We start from the raw sequence: 19,322 nt of genomic DNA on the forward strand, positions 1-19,322 counted from the left end.
AATACTGGTAACTCATTTGACCTCGACTTTCCTTAATATGCCCTTAGCACTACTTGTCGGTGCTCTAAATCCCCCACAAATCTTTTCACGGTTCAGTCATCTTTCTTCACCTTTCAAAAAATATCAATGGTTCTCATGCTTCTGGCAATACACAGCACTCCTGCTTTTTCTTTAGAAAGATTTCTCTTTCTTCAAATACTGCATGACAGATGTGACTCGCTTATTAATCTGATACAACCTCTTTAAGTAGTCTTAATGAAGACCCTCTAATTCAGCGAAGGAATTAACAACGCCGAGATTCCTACAGTGATGCAAAAGAGATGAGAAACAGAACAGGCAGATAAATGAAAACCTTATTATGCTGGAATCATACTTAAATGTCTAATTTGGACCATGATATTAAACAAAGTACACATTCAAGGTATACTCCAGTAATTTCATATTGTCCTTTGATATAGTCCCAGGACTTCAGAGAGAGGAAAAAAAAAGTTGAAAATCTGTGTAGCTCTTATGGGTCTGGCTCCTAAAAAATAGAGATCATACTGCCTCTAATGATCTCGCAAATCTCATGCATTTTCAGTTTGGCACATAACCCACTGTGGAAAACAAACTGCAACTTTTTACATTGTGGTTTTTAGCCAATTCTCCCTGATTTTTACAGTCTTTTTGCTTGTTGTAGTTTAATATGCTACATATGATACACAGACAAAAGTAAGTTTTTTAAATTGAAATCCTGCCAACCAACATCTAAGATTACAATGATTCTGAAAAGAAAAAAACCCCCAAAAAACAAAGAAATTCCACAACAGTTTGCAAAGGCTGTGCCGCACTTCCTTGTGACTACTAAATGCACTGGAAAATTTTTGGCACAGCCATTCACTAAGGCTTTCCTGTATAAATGAATTGTGGACAGTTGATGCCTTTGCTACCTCTGACATGCCAGCGACATCCAAGTCAAAGATTAGCAGGGAATCCTATATTTATCTCTACATCCCTACATCACATGGGAAGCATCATATGGATACTTACCACCACTTCAGCGCTGCTGCTAAGACCTTTTCCATAGTCATCAGTAGCAATAACCTCGAACTTGAAGTAGGATCTGCGCATGTTCCGAAACATGATGGCCGACTTGACGATACCTGTGTAGGTCTCAATGACAAAGCTGTCCTGGCCCTCTGGTGTGGGTGGGATGATGAGGCGGTATGCCATGGCACTGTAATTCCCAGTGTCCTTATCGGTGGCCTGTAATACAAAACACCAAATAATCTCGGAAATATTAAAAGTTTAAGGTCATCAAAAAGAGAATATATTAATCAAGTCTTTCAAAAACAAAAAACAAAATGGTGATTGTATCTGAATACATCTAAAGCCCCAGTCACTACAAAAAAGTGCATTCCCTGACAGAAACCAACTAGTGAAGGAAAATTTGAAGTTCACTTGTTGGTTGGATTGCAGGTTGGCAGAGGCCGCCAATCTAGGTCTCTAGACCTGTGTGAAACTGGCTAGAGTCACACTAGGGAAAATTATTGTGAACATGTGAGATCAACTTGCAATCTATGTCTTCAAAGACAGGAAGCAGGTCTGAGACCACTCGCAGTCAAGTTGCCATCTTCAAACCGACTTAAAACATGGACAGATGACAATAAGACGGAGTCAGCCCGCTATCAGTTTGCATGTAAGCATCAAGGTGGCACTTACATGCAATCTGTTTCCGATTAACTGTGATAACAAATCTGTTGTCGCTTTCAAATCTGTTGCCGTCTACATCAGAAGTGTAGCGCTCTACTGGAGTCAGGGGCAGACCCGCCACCTGCGAATCGCACAGAATCAATCACAACTCTCTCAGCCACAGATTGGGTCAGATCCAAGTGGGGCAAATGTACAATTTTCACATTAATAAACAAAACAGGCAGGTAGTTAATTTAATTAATGACCAGCATTCTATCAAGACCAGAGCGAATAGGACACCAAAAACAGGGCTGATTTAACCTAAAAAGTGGGCTGAGGTGCATTCGTTTTACTGTTATTCCTCAGTTATTCTGCAGCCATGTGACAATTCAAAACATGAACAGATCTTTTTTTTTTAATATTCTTTTTGTTCAGTAAGTTATTAAAATATGTTTGGACAGCATTCATAGATAGCCATTTTACTGCCATTGGCAGATTCTATTAATAATTCAGTGAACACACCAAAAAAGAAAATGAAACAAATGGTATAAGAGTGGCGCTCTTCATTTATGTTGATCTACTGGGGGATTTGTTTATAATTTTATTCCAAGCAGGTGTTCTCTAAAGTAGCTGACAAGAGAGAAAAGAGGTGCAGCTGGAGGCTCGTAAGTTATCTCCCCCTCATGTGGTTTGTTTCAAGCTGCCACAGCTTTACCCATTGTTATCCACTGTAAAAGGCTAAAGAGATGGCGAGGGTTCCTGCCAAATCTGAGTATTCTTAACAGTTTTTGAATGATTTCTGTAAAACACCTGCAACTACATTTATGAGCTTTTACATCACATTATTACCTGTAAGCTGATATGTAAAGCTTATTAGAAAAGCCTTGCTTATTCACACATCCAGCAGCTACAGATAAAAAATGACTGTTGATTTGGTGCAGTGCTTCTGACCACCTGACAAATCCCAGTCGCAACTCTCTTTTTGATTAGGTTTCTGCAAAAAACTGCTCACTGATGGAAATATCTGGCTCTTCAGCTGCTAAGCAATAGGTTACACTATGTTTACCAGCTTGTGGCTAACGCTTCGTCTGCCATTTGGTGCTGTATACAGTGATGTTTTTTGCTCAAAACAGCTGCCTGCTTTGGTCAAAATGATCCTGTGAGAGTAGTTAGATTGAATCAAACCACTAAATCTGTAGCCAGACAGCAAAACAGTGAACTGGAACGAACTATAAAGCAGAGGGGAGCTGCAGAGGCAGGTGGTAATTCATCACTATGAGCAATACCTAACATCAGAGCTTTGATACATCATATTGATACTATATTGATAAGTCAAAATTCTGAAGTGTAAGACATGTTAGTAATGACTGTTTCTTGTTTGACTGATCTAGGAGTAATGATAAGAACAGTTCTAAAATCAAAACAAAACCAAAAAGATAATAGGTGTATGGGCAGAAATCTGTGCCATCAGAAACTGAATTTGAATAAGTTAAATTTGAATTTGAATTGCTCGGATTGAATCTGAATTTTAACTTGAATAAAAGCTTTTGAAAACTGAATTTGAATTAGTCTGATTTGAAATTGAATTTATGGTTTGAAAATGATCATCAATAAATTGAAATTGAATTTTATATATTGAAAATGAATTCATTTGCTTTGAAACTGCATTTTATCCTTTAAAAATTCAGCTCTCCAATAACTTCAGTTTCACTTCTCACCATTCAGTTTCAGTTCTACAATTCAATTTCAGTTCCAATATTCAGTTTTTTGGGACTTACATCCGGTTCCGGTTCAAGCGCAGATTAATAGAACTACATTTTGCCAGCGGACTTAAAGTGTTACTGACGGGAATGTACAGCGTCTTGAGCTGAATTAAGACTTCAGAAGTCATTCGTCATGTCGAATGACCAGCGGATAAACTCTCAGGTTGGTAATAAATGTATTACTTGTATAAGAACAAGCGTCATGTTAACAAATGATAGCTGTACAGTAACTTTTATGCTTATTGTAGCTGCTAGCTAAAAACGCTAATTTAGCGTAGTTTGCTCTGAATTCAGCTTTGACAAACAAATATGATCGACTGTTTCTAGTAGAAATCCAAAGTTGTCATCTTGTACCCTCTCAGAGCCCTGTATGCTTGCAGAGACCCCTACAGTAGGGAAACATGCAAAACGGTGTCCAAACCTTTGTATTTGAGCTTTATTTATGTCTTACACAGCATCCCAACTCTTCAGCTAACTTAATAACTTTAGCTAAAGTGAATAGTTAGTCTAATTCATTAGTGCAGCATTACTGGATCACCTCTTTTTGAAGTAATATAATATGATATACAACTATCACTGAAACAGCAAACTTTGTAAATACACAACACTGCAACAACACATTCTCTAAACGTTTGGCCACAGCTGTAGATTACACTATCAGTGCTTGTTCACTCTTGACAATAATTACATTTCTAAATTCTCTTTGTGCATTTACAGGTAAACCATATCTAATATTTTATCTAAATGACTGCTTTGTCTTTGAAAAGGTAAAGAGCCTGAGGCCGGTGACAGTCCAGTTCTACTCTAAGTACATCCTTACGGTGGCTCACAGGACAAGGCCACATTCCTGTCCTGCCGGGAGAGAAGAGCAACTTCAGAGTCTTCATGCAGTTCAACCACACCTGTCATATGGAATATGACAGGGGTCTCCAACTCCATTGGACTGGAGTTGGAGACCCCTGCCGTATGGTGTTCATGCAGTTTTCTACCCCACAGTTACAGCATGTCTGACTGCCTGTTCAGCTAGGGCTGGACTGGGACAAAAAATCGGCCCGGGCATTTTGACTAGAGACTGGCCCACCAGGTATTATAGGAAAAACCATAAAGCCTTTGAATGAAAACAAACGCTGTTGTCACAGTGATGTACACTGTCTTGTTGGTATATATGTATCAGTCTAATAAACTTAAACCTACACCATCCTCCCTATTCTGGTATTCTAAACAGTACCCGAAAGTAGACTGCTTGGTCGAGTTAACCTCCTGAACTATCTACAACACATGGTGTAAACCTGAAATTAAGACAGAGAAGACTAGAGGTGAGACATGATCATTACTGATTACTGATGACAGATTTAGATATATTTTCATAAATCATTCATTTACCACATCAATAAACAGCATGGCAGGGCAAAATATTTTTTCTAACATGGCAACCTTTAAAAAGTGAAAGGAGATAGAAAGACAGATGAGAAAGAAAAACTTGATTGACTTTTTGATGGCATTTTACACACAGTACTGGTACAGTATCTAGAAAATGTGGGAAAATGCTGGCATCATAAACAGTACTTAGCTACTTCTGAAGAAATTATGATGGGACCCTAAAAAAATACTATGTACAATAATGGATTTCTATACATTTTACATCAGATGAAAACGTTTGTTGTAAGATTCAGAGCGATAAACAAACAAGAGAGAAAAGACAATCAGCTGATCATCGATCAGTTTCATGATTGAAGTAGAAACAGGAGAGAGAGGAGAGAGGAGAAGAGGCAGCTGTGCAGCAAAGACAGAATAACTGCAGCTTTGTGTCTTTTTCATTGTAGCTGAAATACGGGACAAACTGTGTTCCTTTTCAGCTCAATACGAAACGCGTAATATTTTCTCTGTATACCAGACGATTCCGTTTTTTACGGGACGGTTGGAAACTCTAATAACTAGGGATGGGTATCGTTTAGGTTTTATCCGATACCGGTGCCAAACCGGTATTTTTGAAACGGTGCCGGTGCTTAAACGGTGCTCGAACCGGTGCTTAAAGAATAGAGAACACAAAATTGGTCCACAAACCTTTCATGTTTAGCTGTTTTTTTTTTGTAAAAAGATAACAATGTTAGCCTTTTCTGCAGCTATAGGGCATATATGGTATCACTCTTGGTTGGAAGCAGTGCTTAAACAATGGAAAAAACACAAAATTGGTCCAAAAACCTCTCATGTTTAACTGTTTTCCACTTTGGTCATTTTAGCCTTTTTGGCCAGGGTGAAGGGAGTATCTGCCATCAAACAAGAAGACAGCCGCATGTAACTACGACGGTGTTTGCTAGTTCGCCTTACATGCATTAATGTAATAACGTGGTTAGCCTACTCAACGTAAATTACACATGAACAACATTAAGCTACTCACGCAGAGAAGAACGGCTGCTGCTGCCATCATCATCGTCATCATTTCTGCTACACTGGCAGGGCTAGGGGCCAGGACTCTCCTCTTCGGGTTTTTGGGGGTTGTTGCAAACTCCGCGTCCGATAACAGGCACCACACCCGCAGTAGATGTGCACGGTGTGAGGTCTCGCAGCAAGCTATTAAACACGGCGCATTTCTCAGCTTTAAAAAAACGCTATGCGTCACCAGGTGTTTCATTGGATTCGAGGTGTTACCTCCTTTGACAGTATCACAGTATCACCTTAAAGCACTTGTTGCCGGCAGCTGAGTTTGCATCTTTTGCTGTGAAGTACAGCCAGACTTTTGACCGCTTTGTCTTGGGCATTTTTAATCTGTAGCTCTGATCTAAAAGAACGTACGTACCTGGGCCCACCTACTATCCTCGGAAACGTAAAATGATTGGCTAGAATTGGCTCAGGAAAAAACCCCCAAAAAGCACCGAAATAAAGCACCGAAATTTATGTCAGAACCGGTGCCATCATGGCACCGGACACCGGTACCCATCCCTAGTCATGCCTGATCATTTGCACCAACACCAACAAAAATGGGGGAAAAAGGGGGGAGATCACATTTATTCGATTATAACACGAGGTCAGAAATATAAGTGCCGACATGAGTAGTGTCCACAGAAACCTCTGAATCTCAGCTAAAAGCTCATTTAAACCATGTCTACAAACACCAAACAAAGCAAAGACACCAAACAGTTAAAAGAGCAGTTACGTCACCATGAATCTGTGGACAGGTAACATCCATATTTTGATTTATGATTTTCTTGAGTTAAATGTGAACCGGAGCATATTTTCAAAGGTGTTATATGCTGTAAAATACTTTAAAATAAATTAGGTGAGGGAACTAAAAAATCAAATGTTTCTATGTTTGAGTCACAGTAACTTTGACAGTAACATCTGCAGTAATATTCACATCTCTGATGACATCTCACAAGCGTTCGCTTTATTTTGATACAAAGACTGTTTACACAGTTTGTAATTGCAGAGAAATACATTTATTTTGGTCATTTCATTTTCGAGCAGGAAGGTCACCCTTTTTGTTATACCCTTTAGGTGAACAGAGAGGTTTTTTTTAATTGACCACATATTCTTTAAATAATGTTGCCTTTTATAAAAAGTAGGATAATTATAAAAAAAAATTATTATAGCTCTATTACATAGGAAAAAAACTGTCTTTTTTTCTGTTGTCTCTTATTTAACATTAGGGACGTTTGTGGCAATAAATTTCTTAATCAACTAAACAGGTCACTTAAGAAATATTAAGTTAAATTTGAAAACGGTTTAAAAAAAAATATCCCCATTCCAAAATGTCATGTGACAATCTGATTGGCTTAGGAGTGATGATGTCACACGGATCTTTGATCCTTTGAAGTTTTTCCTTAAATAGGGGTGAGCAACAGCAATTTTCAGTTCGTTTCTTCGCAGCCTTTGTGTGTGCAGCCTTCAAACGTTCACTACAGAATCATTTGGAAACCTCTCAGAGTCATTGGATACAACGCCAACATGTATCCAAGATTACGGCAACCAAGACAAAATGTTTACGCCGCCTCTCCTTCCACGCGTGGCCGGCCAATGTCTCCAGATGGCCTCTTATCCATCCAAAGGGCATTACAGGAGAGTAGAAATGAAAACAACCATCTCCAGAACAAAATTCAAAAAATTGAAGAAGAAAAACTTCACCTGGAGAAGAAGTGCTTACAAATGGAAGCACAAAATAAAAACCTGCAAGAAACACTACAGCGCCAGCCCGACATCAACATTATTAATGAGGGCTGGGGGATCAAGTTTGCTCAAGCCAGAGAGCAGATTGTATTCCTCATCAAGGAAAACAAGCAAAAGAGCGCTGAAGTTAAAGAAATGTCTGAGCAGCTTCAAGGCAGGAAAGCAACGATTGATAAGATAGAGTGGGATCTCCAATACATGGACCAAAAGAATCAGCTGCTCCAAAGAAAGCTTGATGAAGCTGAAGAAAAAAATAAAGAAGTTCTCCAACAGAAGGAAGAACAGGAAACAAAGCATAAAGACATGCAGCGCGAACTCCAAGGCATGCAGGAAAAGTACAGAATGGTGAAGGTAAGGTTGGATCAAACACTGCGCCAAAATAAAGACCTCCTTCAAGAGAAAGAGCAACAACAAGAAAGACTGACAGAAGAAAGGTGCATTATCAAGGACTTTGAGAGCAAAAATCAAAAAATGCAAGAATTCTGTAATGAACTGAAGGTCAAAACAAGTGAGCTGGAAGGAGAGAAGGAAACATTGGAAAAACGATGCTCACAGATGCAGAAAAGGATCGATCAAATGGCCAAAAACAACTCAGAGCTCATTAAGGGGATATTGTTGGAATTCAACAACTTGAAGCGAGAAAACATAGAAATGCAGGCCCAAAAGCAAAAACAAGACCAAATGCATGAAGACCTGCAGTGTACGCTACAAGACACCCAGAAAAGAAATGAGCAGCTAGAAGGCATGCACAAAGAAGATCTACTGAGAAATGCAGACCTGCAGAAGGCAAAGCAAACACAGGAGGCAACATCCAAAGACCTCAAAGAAAAGCTTGAAGAAACACAAGCAACATTAGAACAGGTGGAAAAAAAATGCAAGACACTTGAGAAGCAAAACGCAGAAACAATCGATGAGTTGAGAACCCTCATCTTGGAGAAAAAGGCGCTGGTGGAAAAGTCCATGAAAAAGAAGAAAAAGTGCTTCAGCTTGTTCCGGAGGAGGGATGCTACTGCTTCTTCAACCGATGTAGCCTCGTCTTGCTCCACCTCTGTTCTCCCCCCCAACCAGTCCCGGCAGTTGACTGTCCCCTCCTGAGCCTGGTTCTGCCGGAGGTTTCTGCCCGTTAAAAGGCAGTTTTTCCTCCCCACTGTCGCCTAGTGCTTGCTCAGAGGGGATTTGTTGGGGTTTTCTCTCCTCTACCTTGTTTCTTTATTTACTCGTTAACTTTTAGTTCTTACTTCATTTTACCTTGTTTCCTTATTTACTTGTTAACTTTTTTGCTCTTACTTACTTTTACCTTGTTTCCTTATTTACTTGTTAACTTTTTTGCTCTTACTTACTTTTACCTTGTTTCCTTATTTACTTGCTTGTTTAACTTTTTTTTGTTCAACTTATCGAACAAAATAAACCAATTGAATTTATCCTTTGAGTATTGTTCATCTAATCTTTACAGAGTTTTTCCAAAACATTTTCAAACATTCAGATCTGTCTTTCATTTTGTTCTTGAAACCTCATAAATGGTGAACTAAAAACCCTGGAACATGGTTTGAAACACTGAAATTGTTTCAGCTGAAACTGGCAAAGTCACACGTGCGTGTGTGTCACACGTGATACAGCGTCACTAGTCAGGTCATCATGTTTAGGCTCATTCACGCCAAAATTATTTAGGCTAAATCTTTAAAATGGTGTCATTGCACACACATTTTCAATCACACAAATGCAGAAATAACTATTTGCAGTACATTATCTGATTTATTATGAGAATGTCATGCCTAGGGATGGGTATCGTTTAGGTTTTATCCGATACCGGTGCCAAACCGGTATTTTTGAAACGGTGCCGGTGCTTAAACGGTGCTCGAACCGGTGCTTAAAGAATGGAGAACACAAAATTGGTCCACAAACCTTTCATGTTTAGCTGTTTTTTTTGTAAAAAGATAACAATGTAAGCCTTTTCTGCAGCTATAGGGCATATATGGTATCACTCTTGGTTGGAAGCAGTGCTTAAACAATGGAAAAAACACAAAATTGGTCCAAAAACCTCTCATGTTTAACTGTTTTCCACTTTGGTCATTTTAGCCTTTTTGGCCAGGGTGAAGGGAGTATCTGCCATCAAACAAGAAGACAGCCGCATGTAACTACGACGGTGTTTGCTAGTTCGCCTTACATGCATTAATGTAATAATGTGGTTAGCCTACTCAACGTGAATTACACACGAACAACATTAAGCTACTCACGCAGAGAAGAACGGCAGCTGCTGCCATCATCATCGTCATCATTTCTGCTACACTGGCAGGGCTAGGGACCAGGACTCTCCTCTTCGGGTTTTTGGGGGATGTTGCTAACTCCGCGTCCGATAACAGGCACCACACCCGGAGTAGATGTGCTCGGTGTGAGGTCTCGCAGCAAGCTATTAAACACGGCGCATTTCTCGGCTTTAAAAAAACGCTATGCGTCACCAGGTGTTTCATCGGATTCGAGATGTTACCTCCTTTGACAGTATCACAGTATCACCTTAAAGCACTTGTTGCCAGCAGCTGAGTTTGCATCTTTTGCTGTGAAGTACAGCCAGACTTTTGACTGCTTCGCCTTGGGCATTTTTAATCTGTAGCTCTGATCTAAAAGAACGTACGTACCTGGGCCCGCCTACTATCCTCGGAAACGTAAAATGATTGGCTAGAATTGGCTCAGGAAAAAAAAAACAAAAAGCACCGAAATAAAGCACCGAAATGTGCGCTGCTTTTCGGTCTGGTTACTACCGTTTATGTCAGAACCGACACCGGTACCCATCCCTACTAATAACTGACCTTATAAATAAAACGAAGAAAAATAACCCTCTATCGACCCATAAAAACGAAAAATCACCATCGGCCCACCGGGCAAATGCCCGGTATGCCGATGGCCAGTTATGTGTTCAGCATATGCAAAAGCATGTGATGACTAAGGCCTTCCATTATTGTGTTTGTCATCACATGTCACAGACATCTGGATGATCATTTGGAATAAACAAAAAACTAAAAACTTGTTACTTCATCTTTTATCTTTATTATTATTATTGTTCTTATTTTACATTTTTCATTGTTAAGCATTGGGTTTATTTGTAGTAGTCCTGTCCAACTTCTTTCCCTCTTCCATGTTACTGTGTCAGCTTGTCAGCATCTATTTGAGGTTGGGAGTGGAACAGAAAGTGCCAATAAAACCAGGAGAGGTTCTTATATTTCAGAAGAAGGGATTAATTCAAAAGAAATGACCTAAATGCCATATTTTATTTAGGAACCCTAGAGAGCACTTTGCAAAATAACACATTCTTATAATTTCACCCTCAGATGAGCCAAACTACGACTGTCAGGGAAGGTGATGTAGGTACAGAGCATGTAAGAGTGGTTAAGTTGATGTCTCTTGTCTAGATGAAGGCACAAGAGGGATCAATGGCACAGCGTAGAGATTCAGTATCTTCAGTCTTCAGTGGACACTCCATTTCTGGCACAAAACACCTGTAAAAGATGGTCGACTTAGGAGGTGACATGACAACTTCAGCCTGTCAAACATAGCAATGGAGCAGTATGTTTAAAAAAAAAAAAAAAAAAATCTAATTAAGCATGCACTCAGTACCCTAAGAATTATTATGGTAGTTAAACACAGTGATAGTCACATATCATATCACTTCAAACGGAGGTGATCCAGTAATGCTGCACTAATGAATTAGACTAACTATTCACTTTAGCTAAAGTTATTAAGTTAGCTAAAGAGTTGGGATGCTGTGTAAGACATAAATAAAGCTCAAATACAAAGGTTTGAACACCGTTTTTGCATGTTTCCCTACTGTAGGGGTCTCTGCAAGCATACAGGGCTCTGAGAGGGTACAAGATGACAACTTTGGATTTCTACTAGAAACAGTCGATCATATTTGTTTGTCAAAGCTGAATTCAGAGCAAACTACGCTAAATTAGCGTTTTTAGCTAGCAGCTACAATAAGCATAAAAGTTACTGTACAGCTATCATTTGTTAACATGATGCTTGTTCTTATACATGTAATACATTTATTACCAACCTGAGAGTTTATCCGCTGGTCATTCGACATGACGAATGACTTCTGAAGTCTTAATTCAGCTCAAGACGCTGTACATTCCCGTCAGTAACACTTTCAGTCCGCTGGCAAAATATAGTTCTATTAAGCTGCGCTTGAACCGGAACCGGATGTAAGTCCCGAAAAACTGAATTTTGGAACTGAAATTGAATTGTAGAACTGAAACTGAATGGTGAGAAGTGAAACTGAAATTATTGGGAGAGCTGAATTTTTAAAGGATAAAATGCAGTTTCAAAGCAAATGAATTCATTTTCAATATATAAAATTCAATTTCAATTTAGTGATGATCATTTTCAAACCATAAATTCAATTTCAAATTAGACTAATTCAAATTCAGTTTTCAAAAGCTTTTATTCAAGTTACAATTCAGATTCAAATTTAACTTATTCAAATTCAGTTTCTGATGGCACAGATTGTGGTTCTCACAATCATCCAATGCATAGAGATTTTAATATATGAATCTTGTCAAAGCATTTTATCGAGATGCGACAACAGTATTCGCCCATCGACCTCTAAGGCATATGTTCTGATTGGCGACTGAGCTTACAGGCAGGCATCAATTTTCACAGTACTTGTCTTGGGAAAGTGACACTGATAAATAGGAGCAATCTCTTTTTTTCTGCAGCGATTCGCACAGGAGAGGGTTGGAGCTAAGGGGGGTGCAAGGTCCCAATGGAAGGACTGCATAAATCAACAGAGTGAGATATCCTCACTGGACAAAATTTGGCCGAATATACTTTATCTGAGCATCATTTATGCATGCTAAAGGTTTTATGGACACCGGGGAAAAACTGTCACTTAGAGATGTTTGTTTCCAAGCTGCCATGAGACAGCAAAGGGAAAATATATGGACCCTGATAGCTAGGTCAATATTAAAAACCTGTCATAATACCAAATACGGACTTATAAAGTAGCCTTGAGAGCTCAAGGCATTTCCTTCTTTTTTCCTCATTTGTTTTCAGTCTAGGAGGGAGTGAGTGCCACTTTTTTTGGCAACCTCTGAATCCTAAATAGTAAATACTATTACTACCACTACTACTATCTGCTCTGTAACATTTACATACCCCTAAAATTACCCTGCACAAATAAAGCAATCCTGTCTGATACTGGAAAATTCATCTACTTACATAAAAATGCCTGCCAGTTAGTTGGTGTAACTCTTTTTTTTTATTATTATATTATGTTACTGTTTCTGGAAAGAGTCTATCAGCAGAAGGTCAGGAGTGTCATAAATTTGTTATTACTTTTAAATATGATCCCGAGGGAGAACAAGCAGCAATGAACTTTCTGAAATAATGTTTCACACCAGCAATATTCCAAAGAATCATGGGCCTCTGGGGGAATCTGTTGTGGTCCATGAAAGTTTGAGAAACATTTAAACTTTATTTCTTTTTTCATTCCTTTCTCGTTTTAGTAGTAGATAAAGATAATGCAATTAAGAAATGGGACTAAGATATTACACTAAGACATTTTTCAATGAAGAAAAATATCCAATATTAAGGAAAAATGTATGTGAGCCTCTCAGATTGCCAGTTATTTTCAAGATGAAGTCAGAATCATGTGTTCAGTCAATGGAATGAGAATCAGGTATCAGTGGGCACCCTATTGCTTTTATTTAGGCAACAAACCCACACATCTGAGCCAGTGAATAATAAGATGGATGATATTCACGAGAACCTCAAAAAAGAATTGCCAATGTTCACAAGGTTGGAAAAGGTCTCAGGGTCTTTCTTACATTGGCTAATTTTCATGTTTGTCAGCCCAACATCAGGAGAACCCTGGTTGGTTGGTTGGTAATTTTTTTATTTCAACATGTGAACAATATACAGGTACATTTAGACTGCAAAAATAGTGAGTTTGTATGTTCCCTATAACCTGCATTGTGGATGACTCGAATTGCTTTTTTTTGAAGAGTAAAAAGTGAATGTAATGTGTTTTATAGTTATTGCCCCAGACCTCTGCACAATAGCTTAAGTATGGTGAAACCAGTGAACAGTATAGAATATGAAGTGATGTTCTGTCGAATACCTGTTTTGCCTTGTTTAGTATTGCAATGCTACGTGATACTTTGGAATGAATATATCTTACGTGAGCTCTCCAGTTAGGTTTTTCATCTATTATTACCCCCAGAAATTTATTTTCACTGACTCTTTCAATATCAACACCATTTATTTGAATCTTTGCATTTGTATTTAAACTACTATTTCCAAATAACATAAGTTTATGTTAAACAACAATGGTTTATGCTAAACAACAATGGTGCGCATGGTAGGGCTACAATGCAAAAACAATGCTCCCTGTCTGTCTGGAGTTTGTACATCATATGGAGAAAGCCAAAAGGCTGTTAGAATGATGTTTTGTGTAGGGATGAAACCAAAATAGAAGTTTTTGGTTTAAATGACAAGCATTGTGTTTGGAGAAAAGAAAATGCTGCATTCCAGCACTTCATGCTATGAAACACGGTGGCCCTGTTTGGCTACTTCACTGTCACTGGAAAATAAAGAATATGTTAGGTCATGTGGTGGAATGGGTTAAAACTCCATGTCAGGTTGGAGGAGTAACTACCAGAAACATAGCTACAGTTACTGGCGTCCAAGGGGATTTGGACAGTAGCAGATATAGAATATTAGATGACCTTTTACAAGATATAATTCACCATGTGTAATATTTATTTTTAGGTTTGTTTCAACTAAGTTCTCCAAGTATATTATTAAAGGGCTTGTGTATTGATGTGCTAATGTTTTAGGTCATATTTATGTTTATGTTACATAGTGTCGAGATTTCTAAAGAGTTCACAAACTTGCATGTTGGTGTCAATTACAAGTTAAGCAAGAGGCAGAAAAGATCGAGACAAAGCTGTACTGTTCATGTGTTTTATGGAAATCCACAGTTTTTGAAATTTGAAAGCTGCAATAATTCCCATCCCTGCCTGAGGTCTCAGTTTGTACTTTACCACTACCTGCCTACATCTAACTCTTATAGTGTATTTTGCAAGATTTCCTTTTCTTTTCACTCCCTCAGTCTTCTATGGGCTTCAGTTTGGTACCTTTTTTGCACCAGAAGGAGAGCCGGAAAAAGCTCTTCCTGCAAGGCAATTATCAATATAAAACCCTGGGAGCACAGCAGAGTGCAGACCTTGCCTTTTTCTCGCTATGAAGATTTCTCATTTTTGGTCCAGCACCTGCAAAAAAAAGTCTTTAGATGTGCATAGCGTTTCTGCTTGTACCCACAAGTACAAGTGCACAGACTGTATAACATTCAGGATTATACAGGCTACTGAAAAATAGATTATGTCTTAAAGGACATAAGTCATTTAAGGGTATTTATGCCTTTTTTATGAGATCACAGATATAATATTACTACTACTACTACTATAACTATTACTACCAGTACTTGTGATGTTGATATATTTTTGCAGGTAATGCATGAAGTAGCTCTTTAAAAACTCTGTGGACAAACACAATCCTAAATGCACAATCATACCCACAATGCAGAGTGTAAAGAGTATTTTACACAATGAAAAAGTGAAATCTTCTTGGTACAACAGGCTGACATTCAGCGGGATGTCCAGCCATGCATCTGAGAACACACTGAGATTACACTGCTCAGCTTACTCTGATCCCAGCTGTCTGTACAAAGGCAAGCAGTGGGGGGAGCGAAACTGACAAAGAGATGTTACAAGCAACAGGGGAGGAGACCAAACTGTGCTGCACAGAGCAAAAATTGTCACACCATGGCTGAAGGGTAAGTGTAACAAAAAAAAAAATCAGAGTTCTTAGTTTTTATACAAAAGCAGCAAAAACAACAATGACAACAACAACAAAAAACCCCACATAATTGTTTTCTTACCACTATCTTGAGCACTGAGCTGAAGATCTTAGTGTCTTCTGCCACACCGCCTATGTAGAGCTTCCTGGAGAAGACAGGAGGGTGGTCGTTCTCATCCCGAACCTCAATGAACACCTTGGCTGTGTTAGCTGCAATAAATGACACCAGAAGGATTTCAAATCCTGTTTAAGCTCTTTTATTTGTTAGTTCTAAGTTTCTCTCTTAGTTTATGCAGGACTCACCTTGCATACTTAAGTGCACCTACTTTATTCATGCTTCCCCTGACCCAGGTTAGCACCACCCTTACAAAAGTAGAGTCGGGACATGCAAGCTTAGAAAATTTATGTCATCAAAATAAAGTAAACACAGCTCATTTGATTATTGGAACTGACGTTGTCCAATTTGTCTTCAAAACTGGCATGACATAATAATTTTTTCATGGACATCAGCCGGTCTACAACTTCAAAAGACTTGAAGGTTTGAAGGCCTGAAATAATTTCCCAGAATACTTTGAAAGTTATTTATCACTGAAACCATCACAGAGTGTCAACAAAGTTGTTTTTTTTCCTTTCCTTCTCCGTAATTGACACCACTGGATAGCTCTCACAGATTGTAAATAAAGTCAGGTGGGCAAGCAGGTGTGTATTTTTCCCTTATTTGAGGAACGCATCTTTGACCCCTTTTGTTTTATTTTAAAATTGATGCACCCACCTTTTGCCTGACTGAAAATAGTTTTATGCGGGTTTATCCCCCTTCTTCTTGAATTTTGGAAAAGCCCTCTTTATTTAGTAGTAATTTCAAGCTGCACTGCAATAACCTTTTGAAGTGGATTTGAATTGCATGCTGAAAAGAGAAACATGTTCCCTTATTACTGTCTCAGCCCCTTCCAACAAAACAGCGCGAGAAGCTATTTTGGCAAAGCCGACAACTTTGAGCCAATAATGAGGAGGTTAATTTTGTTTTGATTGCAGCAAATATTCAGCATGGGGAAAAACTGAGTCTGAAGGATGTTGATGACTTCTCTCTCACTGCCCCCATAAGCAGATCAGGAAAGCAACTGAGCCATTTTGCATTCTGTTTACCAACCAATAAGCAATAACACTCACACACTGAGTGGAAAATTGCTCTGTTAAATAATAAAAATTGATGATGAAATCTTAACTTCGAAACCATTATTTTTAAATGGGGTCTACCTTGTTGAGAAGTTTATTCTTCCTACAACTTGGTGCATAAAAATGCCATCAATAAAAGCCAGTGGAAGCTTAAGAGGCAAGCATTTTGCACATTATTGGGAATAATAATTTGAAGGGCAGCCAATAATCAAGCTGCAAGAGGGTCCCTGGAGTTACAGGAAACACTGTGAGAGGCAAGGAGGCATAAAATTGCGCATAATACTAAATTTGCTGGTTAAGTGGCCTTTTTGTGAGGCTTCTGAAATATTCATTCTGTCCCTTTAAAGAGAAACACACATGTACAGAGGATTTCATCTGCCTAATTTGTCATAGTTACACCTATGCAATGTACAGCATAAATATGAAGAGCGGAAAAAAATCAAGACTGCAGTTTAGGTTAAAAAAAAATGCAGTGTCAAGGACCATTTTTCTTCTAGTGAGATAAAAAAAGAAAAAAGAAAAAGTAAAGCCATGTGGCATTGCCGCTAAGGATGCACCAGGGGAATTGGACAAACAAAACACAGCACATCAAATTATAGGGACAAAAGCTGTAGTGTGAGACATCGCGGGAGGACTCGAGGGAACGGGGAAAGAGGTCTGCAGAGTTTCTCTCTCCTCCCGCTCTTTGCAGAAAGTGGCCATCCTCCATCAGCACATAAAAACATAAATATAGTCTCTCCAGCTCACACTCTGGACACTCATAAAGATGCATGAACAAAACAAACCTATTATGAGAAGAGGAGTGCTTCTAAGCCCGTCTAGGTTTGAGTGCATTATTATTTAGAAAACATGCAAGTAAATATTGTCTTAGTCTGGGTTATTATATTGTATGCATGCACGTGTGGATCCTGAACATTTGCATACGTATGTAAGGTACTGGACCTAAGAGGGTCACTGGTCCACTAATTGATAAAAACACATTAATGAGAAGGAAGATGCTGCGCCTCACGGAGCCCTGATCATTATAACAAGAGAAGTATGACGAGTGAGTGCACTCATTCAAAACGGGGTGCCTGCTTACAGCGTACTTGTTAGAGAAGCTCTCTTCTTTGTGGGTATACAAGTGTTGATTACTTTTAATTATGGTCATTAGTATGGAAGAGACACAGTATGACAAAAAAAAAAAGAGCAGCAAACTATCTACTAAGCCTTATTTATTGTTAGAACACTACCCATCATTATACAAAACATGAGTGTCAGTAAACAGAACCATAAACGAGCCTAATGATATTCCAGCTAGGGCATGGCTATCAAAGAGAGAGCAGTCTCAAGTCTCCAGAGTTATTTCAAACCTCCACTGTGACAGTGGAAGCATCCAGCAATTTATGCATATTTAAAAAACAGGCAATCAAACAATCATGCCCACTTCACACAGCAATGGTACGCTGGAGGTATTATTAAAGTTTTAACTTTTCTCTCAAGCAACTTCTGTCACTTTCCATGAGTTCTGTCAAGAACAATAACACGAATGCCTTAGAGGAGAGACTACCTAAAATTACCATGTATGCGGAATTCCTGGACAGAAAGAAAAGGCACTGATAGAAAAGGAAGAAACGGTGACAATCGGTTTTTGCCGTGCTTCAAGAATCACCCTTGCCAACCAACATCTTCTGCAATTTATTTTTTTTCTAGTACACTGAGGCCTTAAGAATGGGAACACGCACAAATTCCATTAAGTGAGAATTTGCTATGATTAATGTTTTCTCACCCACCCTCGTTATGTGGTGATTTGTCTAAATTAAGAGAAATGGCCTATTTTTTCCATCGCTAGATCTTTTTGAGGAATTTTGACAAAACATTTTTAACAATTTGTGATATTACCGGACACTGAAGCTTTTATTTATCATATTTTGAACATTTTTATTAAATCACCATAACTACAAGATGAACATCAAATCTGTTGACACTGTTGAATAATGTGTTAAAGTAGCAGTTTAATAGGCATAAAATAGTATTTCTTTAACAATAAGGTGATTTGCAAATAGATATTAGCTGAAAACTTGGCATATCTATGCGTGCTGTGCAGCATGTTTTGGGGAAATATGAGGAAATTAGACAAATGTTGGAGAAAAGAAAAAGTGGTCTTCAGAAATGTTCTCAGCAGAAGGGTGGCTGTCAGAAGCCATTCTTAAAGAAGTGAAATGATAAATTACGCAAAACTGGTCTGAAAAATCAGTGGCAACAGGTCTTATGAAGTGATGAATCCAAATTTCACATTTTTTGATCAAATCATCACCAATGTGTTGGAGAAGTTCAGGAGAAAGGTACAACAGTGAGTGTCCACAGCCAGCTGTAAAATATGGTGGAAGCTGTTTCATGGTTAGGTAATGCATTTCAGCCAGTGGTGTTGGGGATCTTGTCAAAATTATGAAATATAAGTGCAGAAAAGCTGGATCTCGCCCTTATTTAAACAGTGTGGAATCATCTTGACAGAGAAAGGAACAAAAGGCATCTGATTTCCAAAGAGGAGCTTTGAATTTCAATAAAGCTTGCCTAAGAGTTCAGGTTGTTTTGAAGAATAAAGGAAAACCAAATACTGACTTTCAAACTTGTCAGAACTGTACAAACCCTATTTTTGCCTTATATACTGCTTTTCCATCTATTTTTTGCACATGTTTCAGTAGACTGCTCTCATTTTCC

At 38.6% G+C, this 19,322-nt stretch overlaps 2 protein-coding genes across 13 annotated transcripts in view; one reads left to right on the plus strand and one right to left on the minus strand.

Annotated features, from left to right (window-relative positions):
* The window catches only part of LOC100697845 (protocadherin-15), a 217,328-nt gene that overhangs the window by 22,416 nt on the left and 175,590 nt on the right, over positions 1–19,322 (minus strand). For 11 of the 12 annotated variants that reach the window (XM_005474209.4, XM_025897607.1, XM_025897603.1 and 8 more), the window contains 2 exons: positions 15,532–15,659; positions 1,030–1,245 (listed from right to left, as the gene is read on the minus strand). In XM_005474209.4, coding sequence (XP_005474266.1) covers positions 1,030–1,245; positions 15,532–15,659 — 344 coding nt within the window. Of the gene's footprint in view, positions 1–1,029; positions 1,246–15,531; positions 15,660–15,742; positions 15,813–19,322 lie in introns of those variants that run through there. The other variant, XM_025897610.1, reaches the window with a different exon arrangement.
* LOC102081739 (myosin-10-like) lies at positions 7,173–9,104 on the plus strand. The gene has a single exon (XM_005474205.4). The coding sequence runs from the start codon at positions 7,380–7,382 to the stop codon at positions 8,691–8,693; it is 1,314 nt and encodes a 437-aa protein (XP_005474262.1). The 5' UTR covers positions 7,173–7,379; the 3' UTR covers positions 8,694–9,104.

This window comes from Oreochromis niloticus, linkage group LG13 (assembly GCF_001858045.2).
Source record: "Oreochromis niloticus isolate F11D_XX linkage group LG13, O_niloticus_UMD_NMBU, whole genome shotgun sequence".
NCBI classification, from domain to species: Eukaryota; Metazoa; Chordata; class Actinopteri; order Cichliformes; family Cichlidae; genus Oreochromis; species Oreochromis niloticus.

What these genes read in the sequence shown, in the direction of transcription:
- LOC102081739 (XM_005474205.4), top strand. Translation starts at nt 7,380, where the DNA reads ATGTATCCAAGATTACGGCAACCAAGACAAAATGTTTACGCCGCCTCT.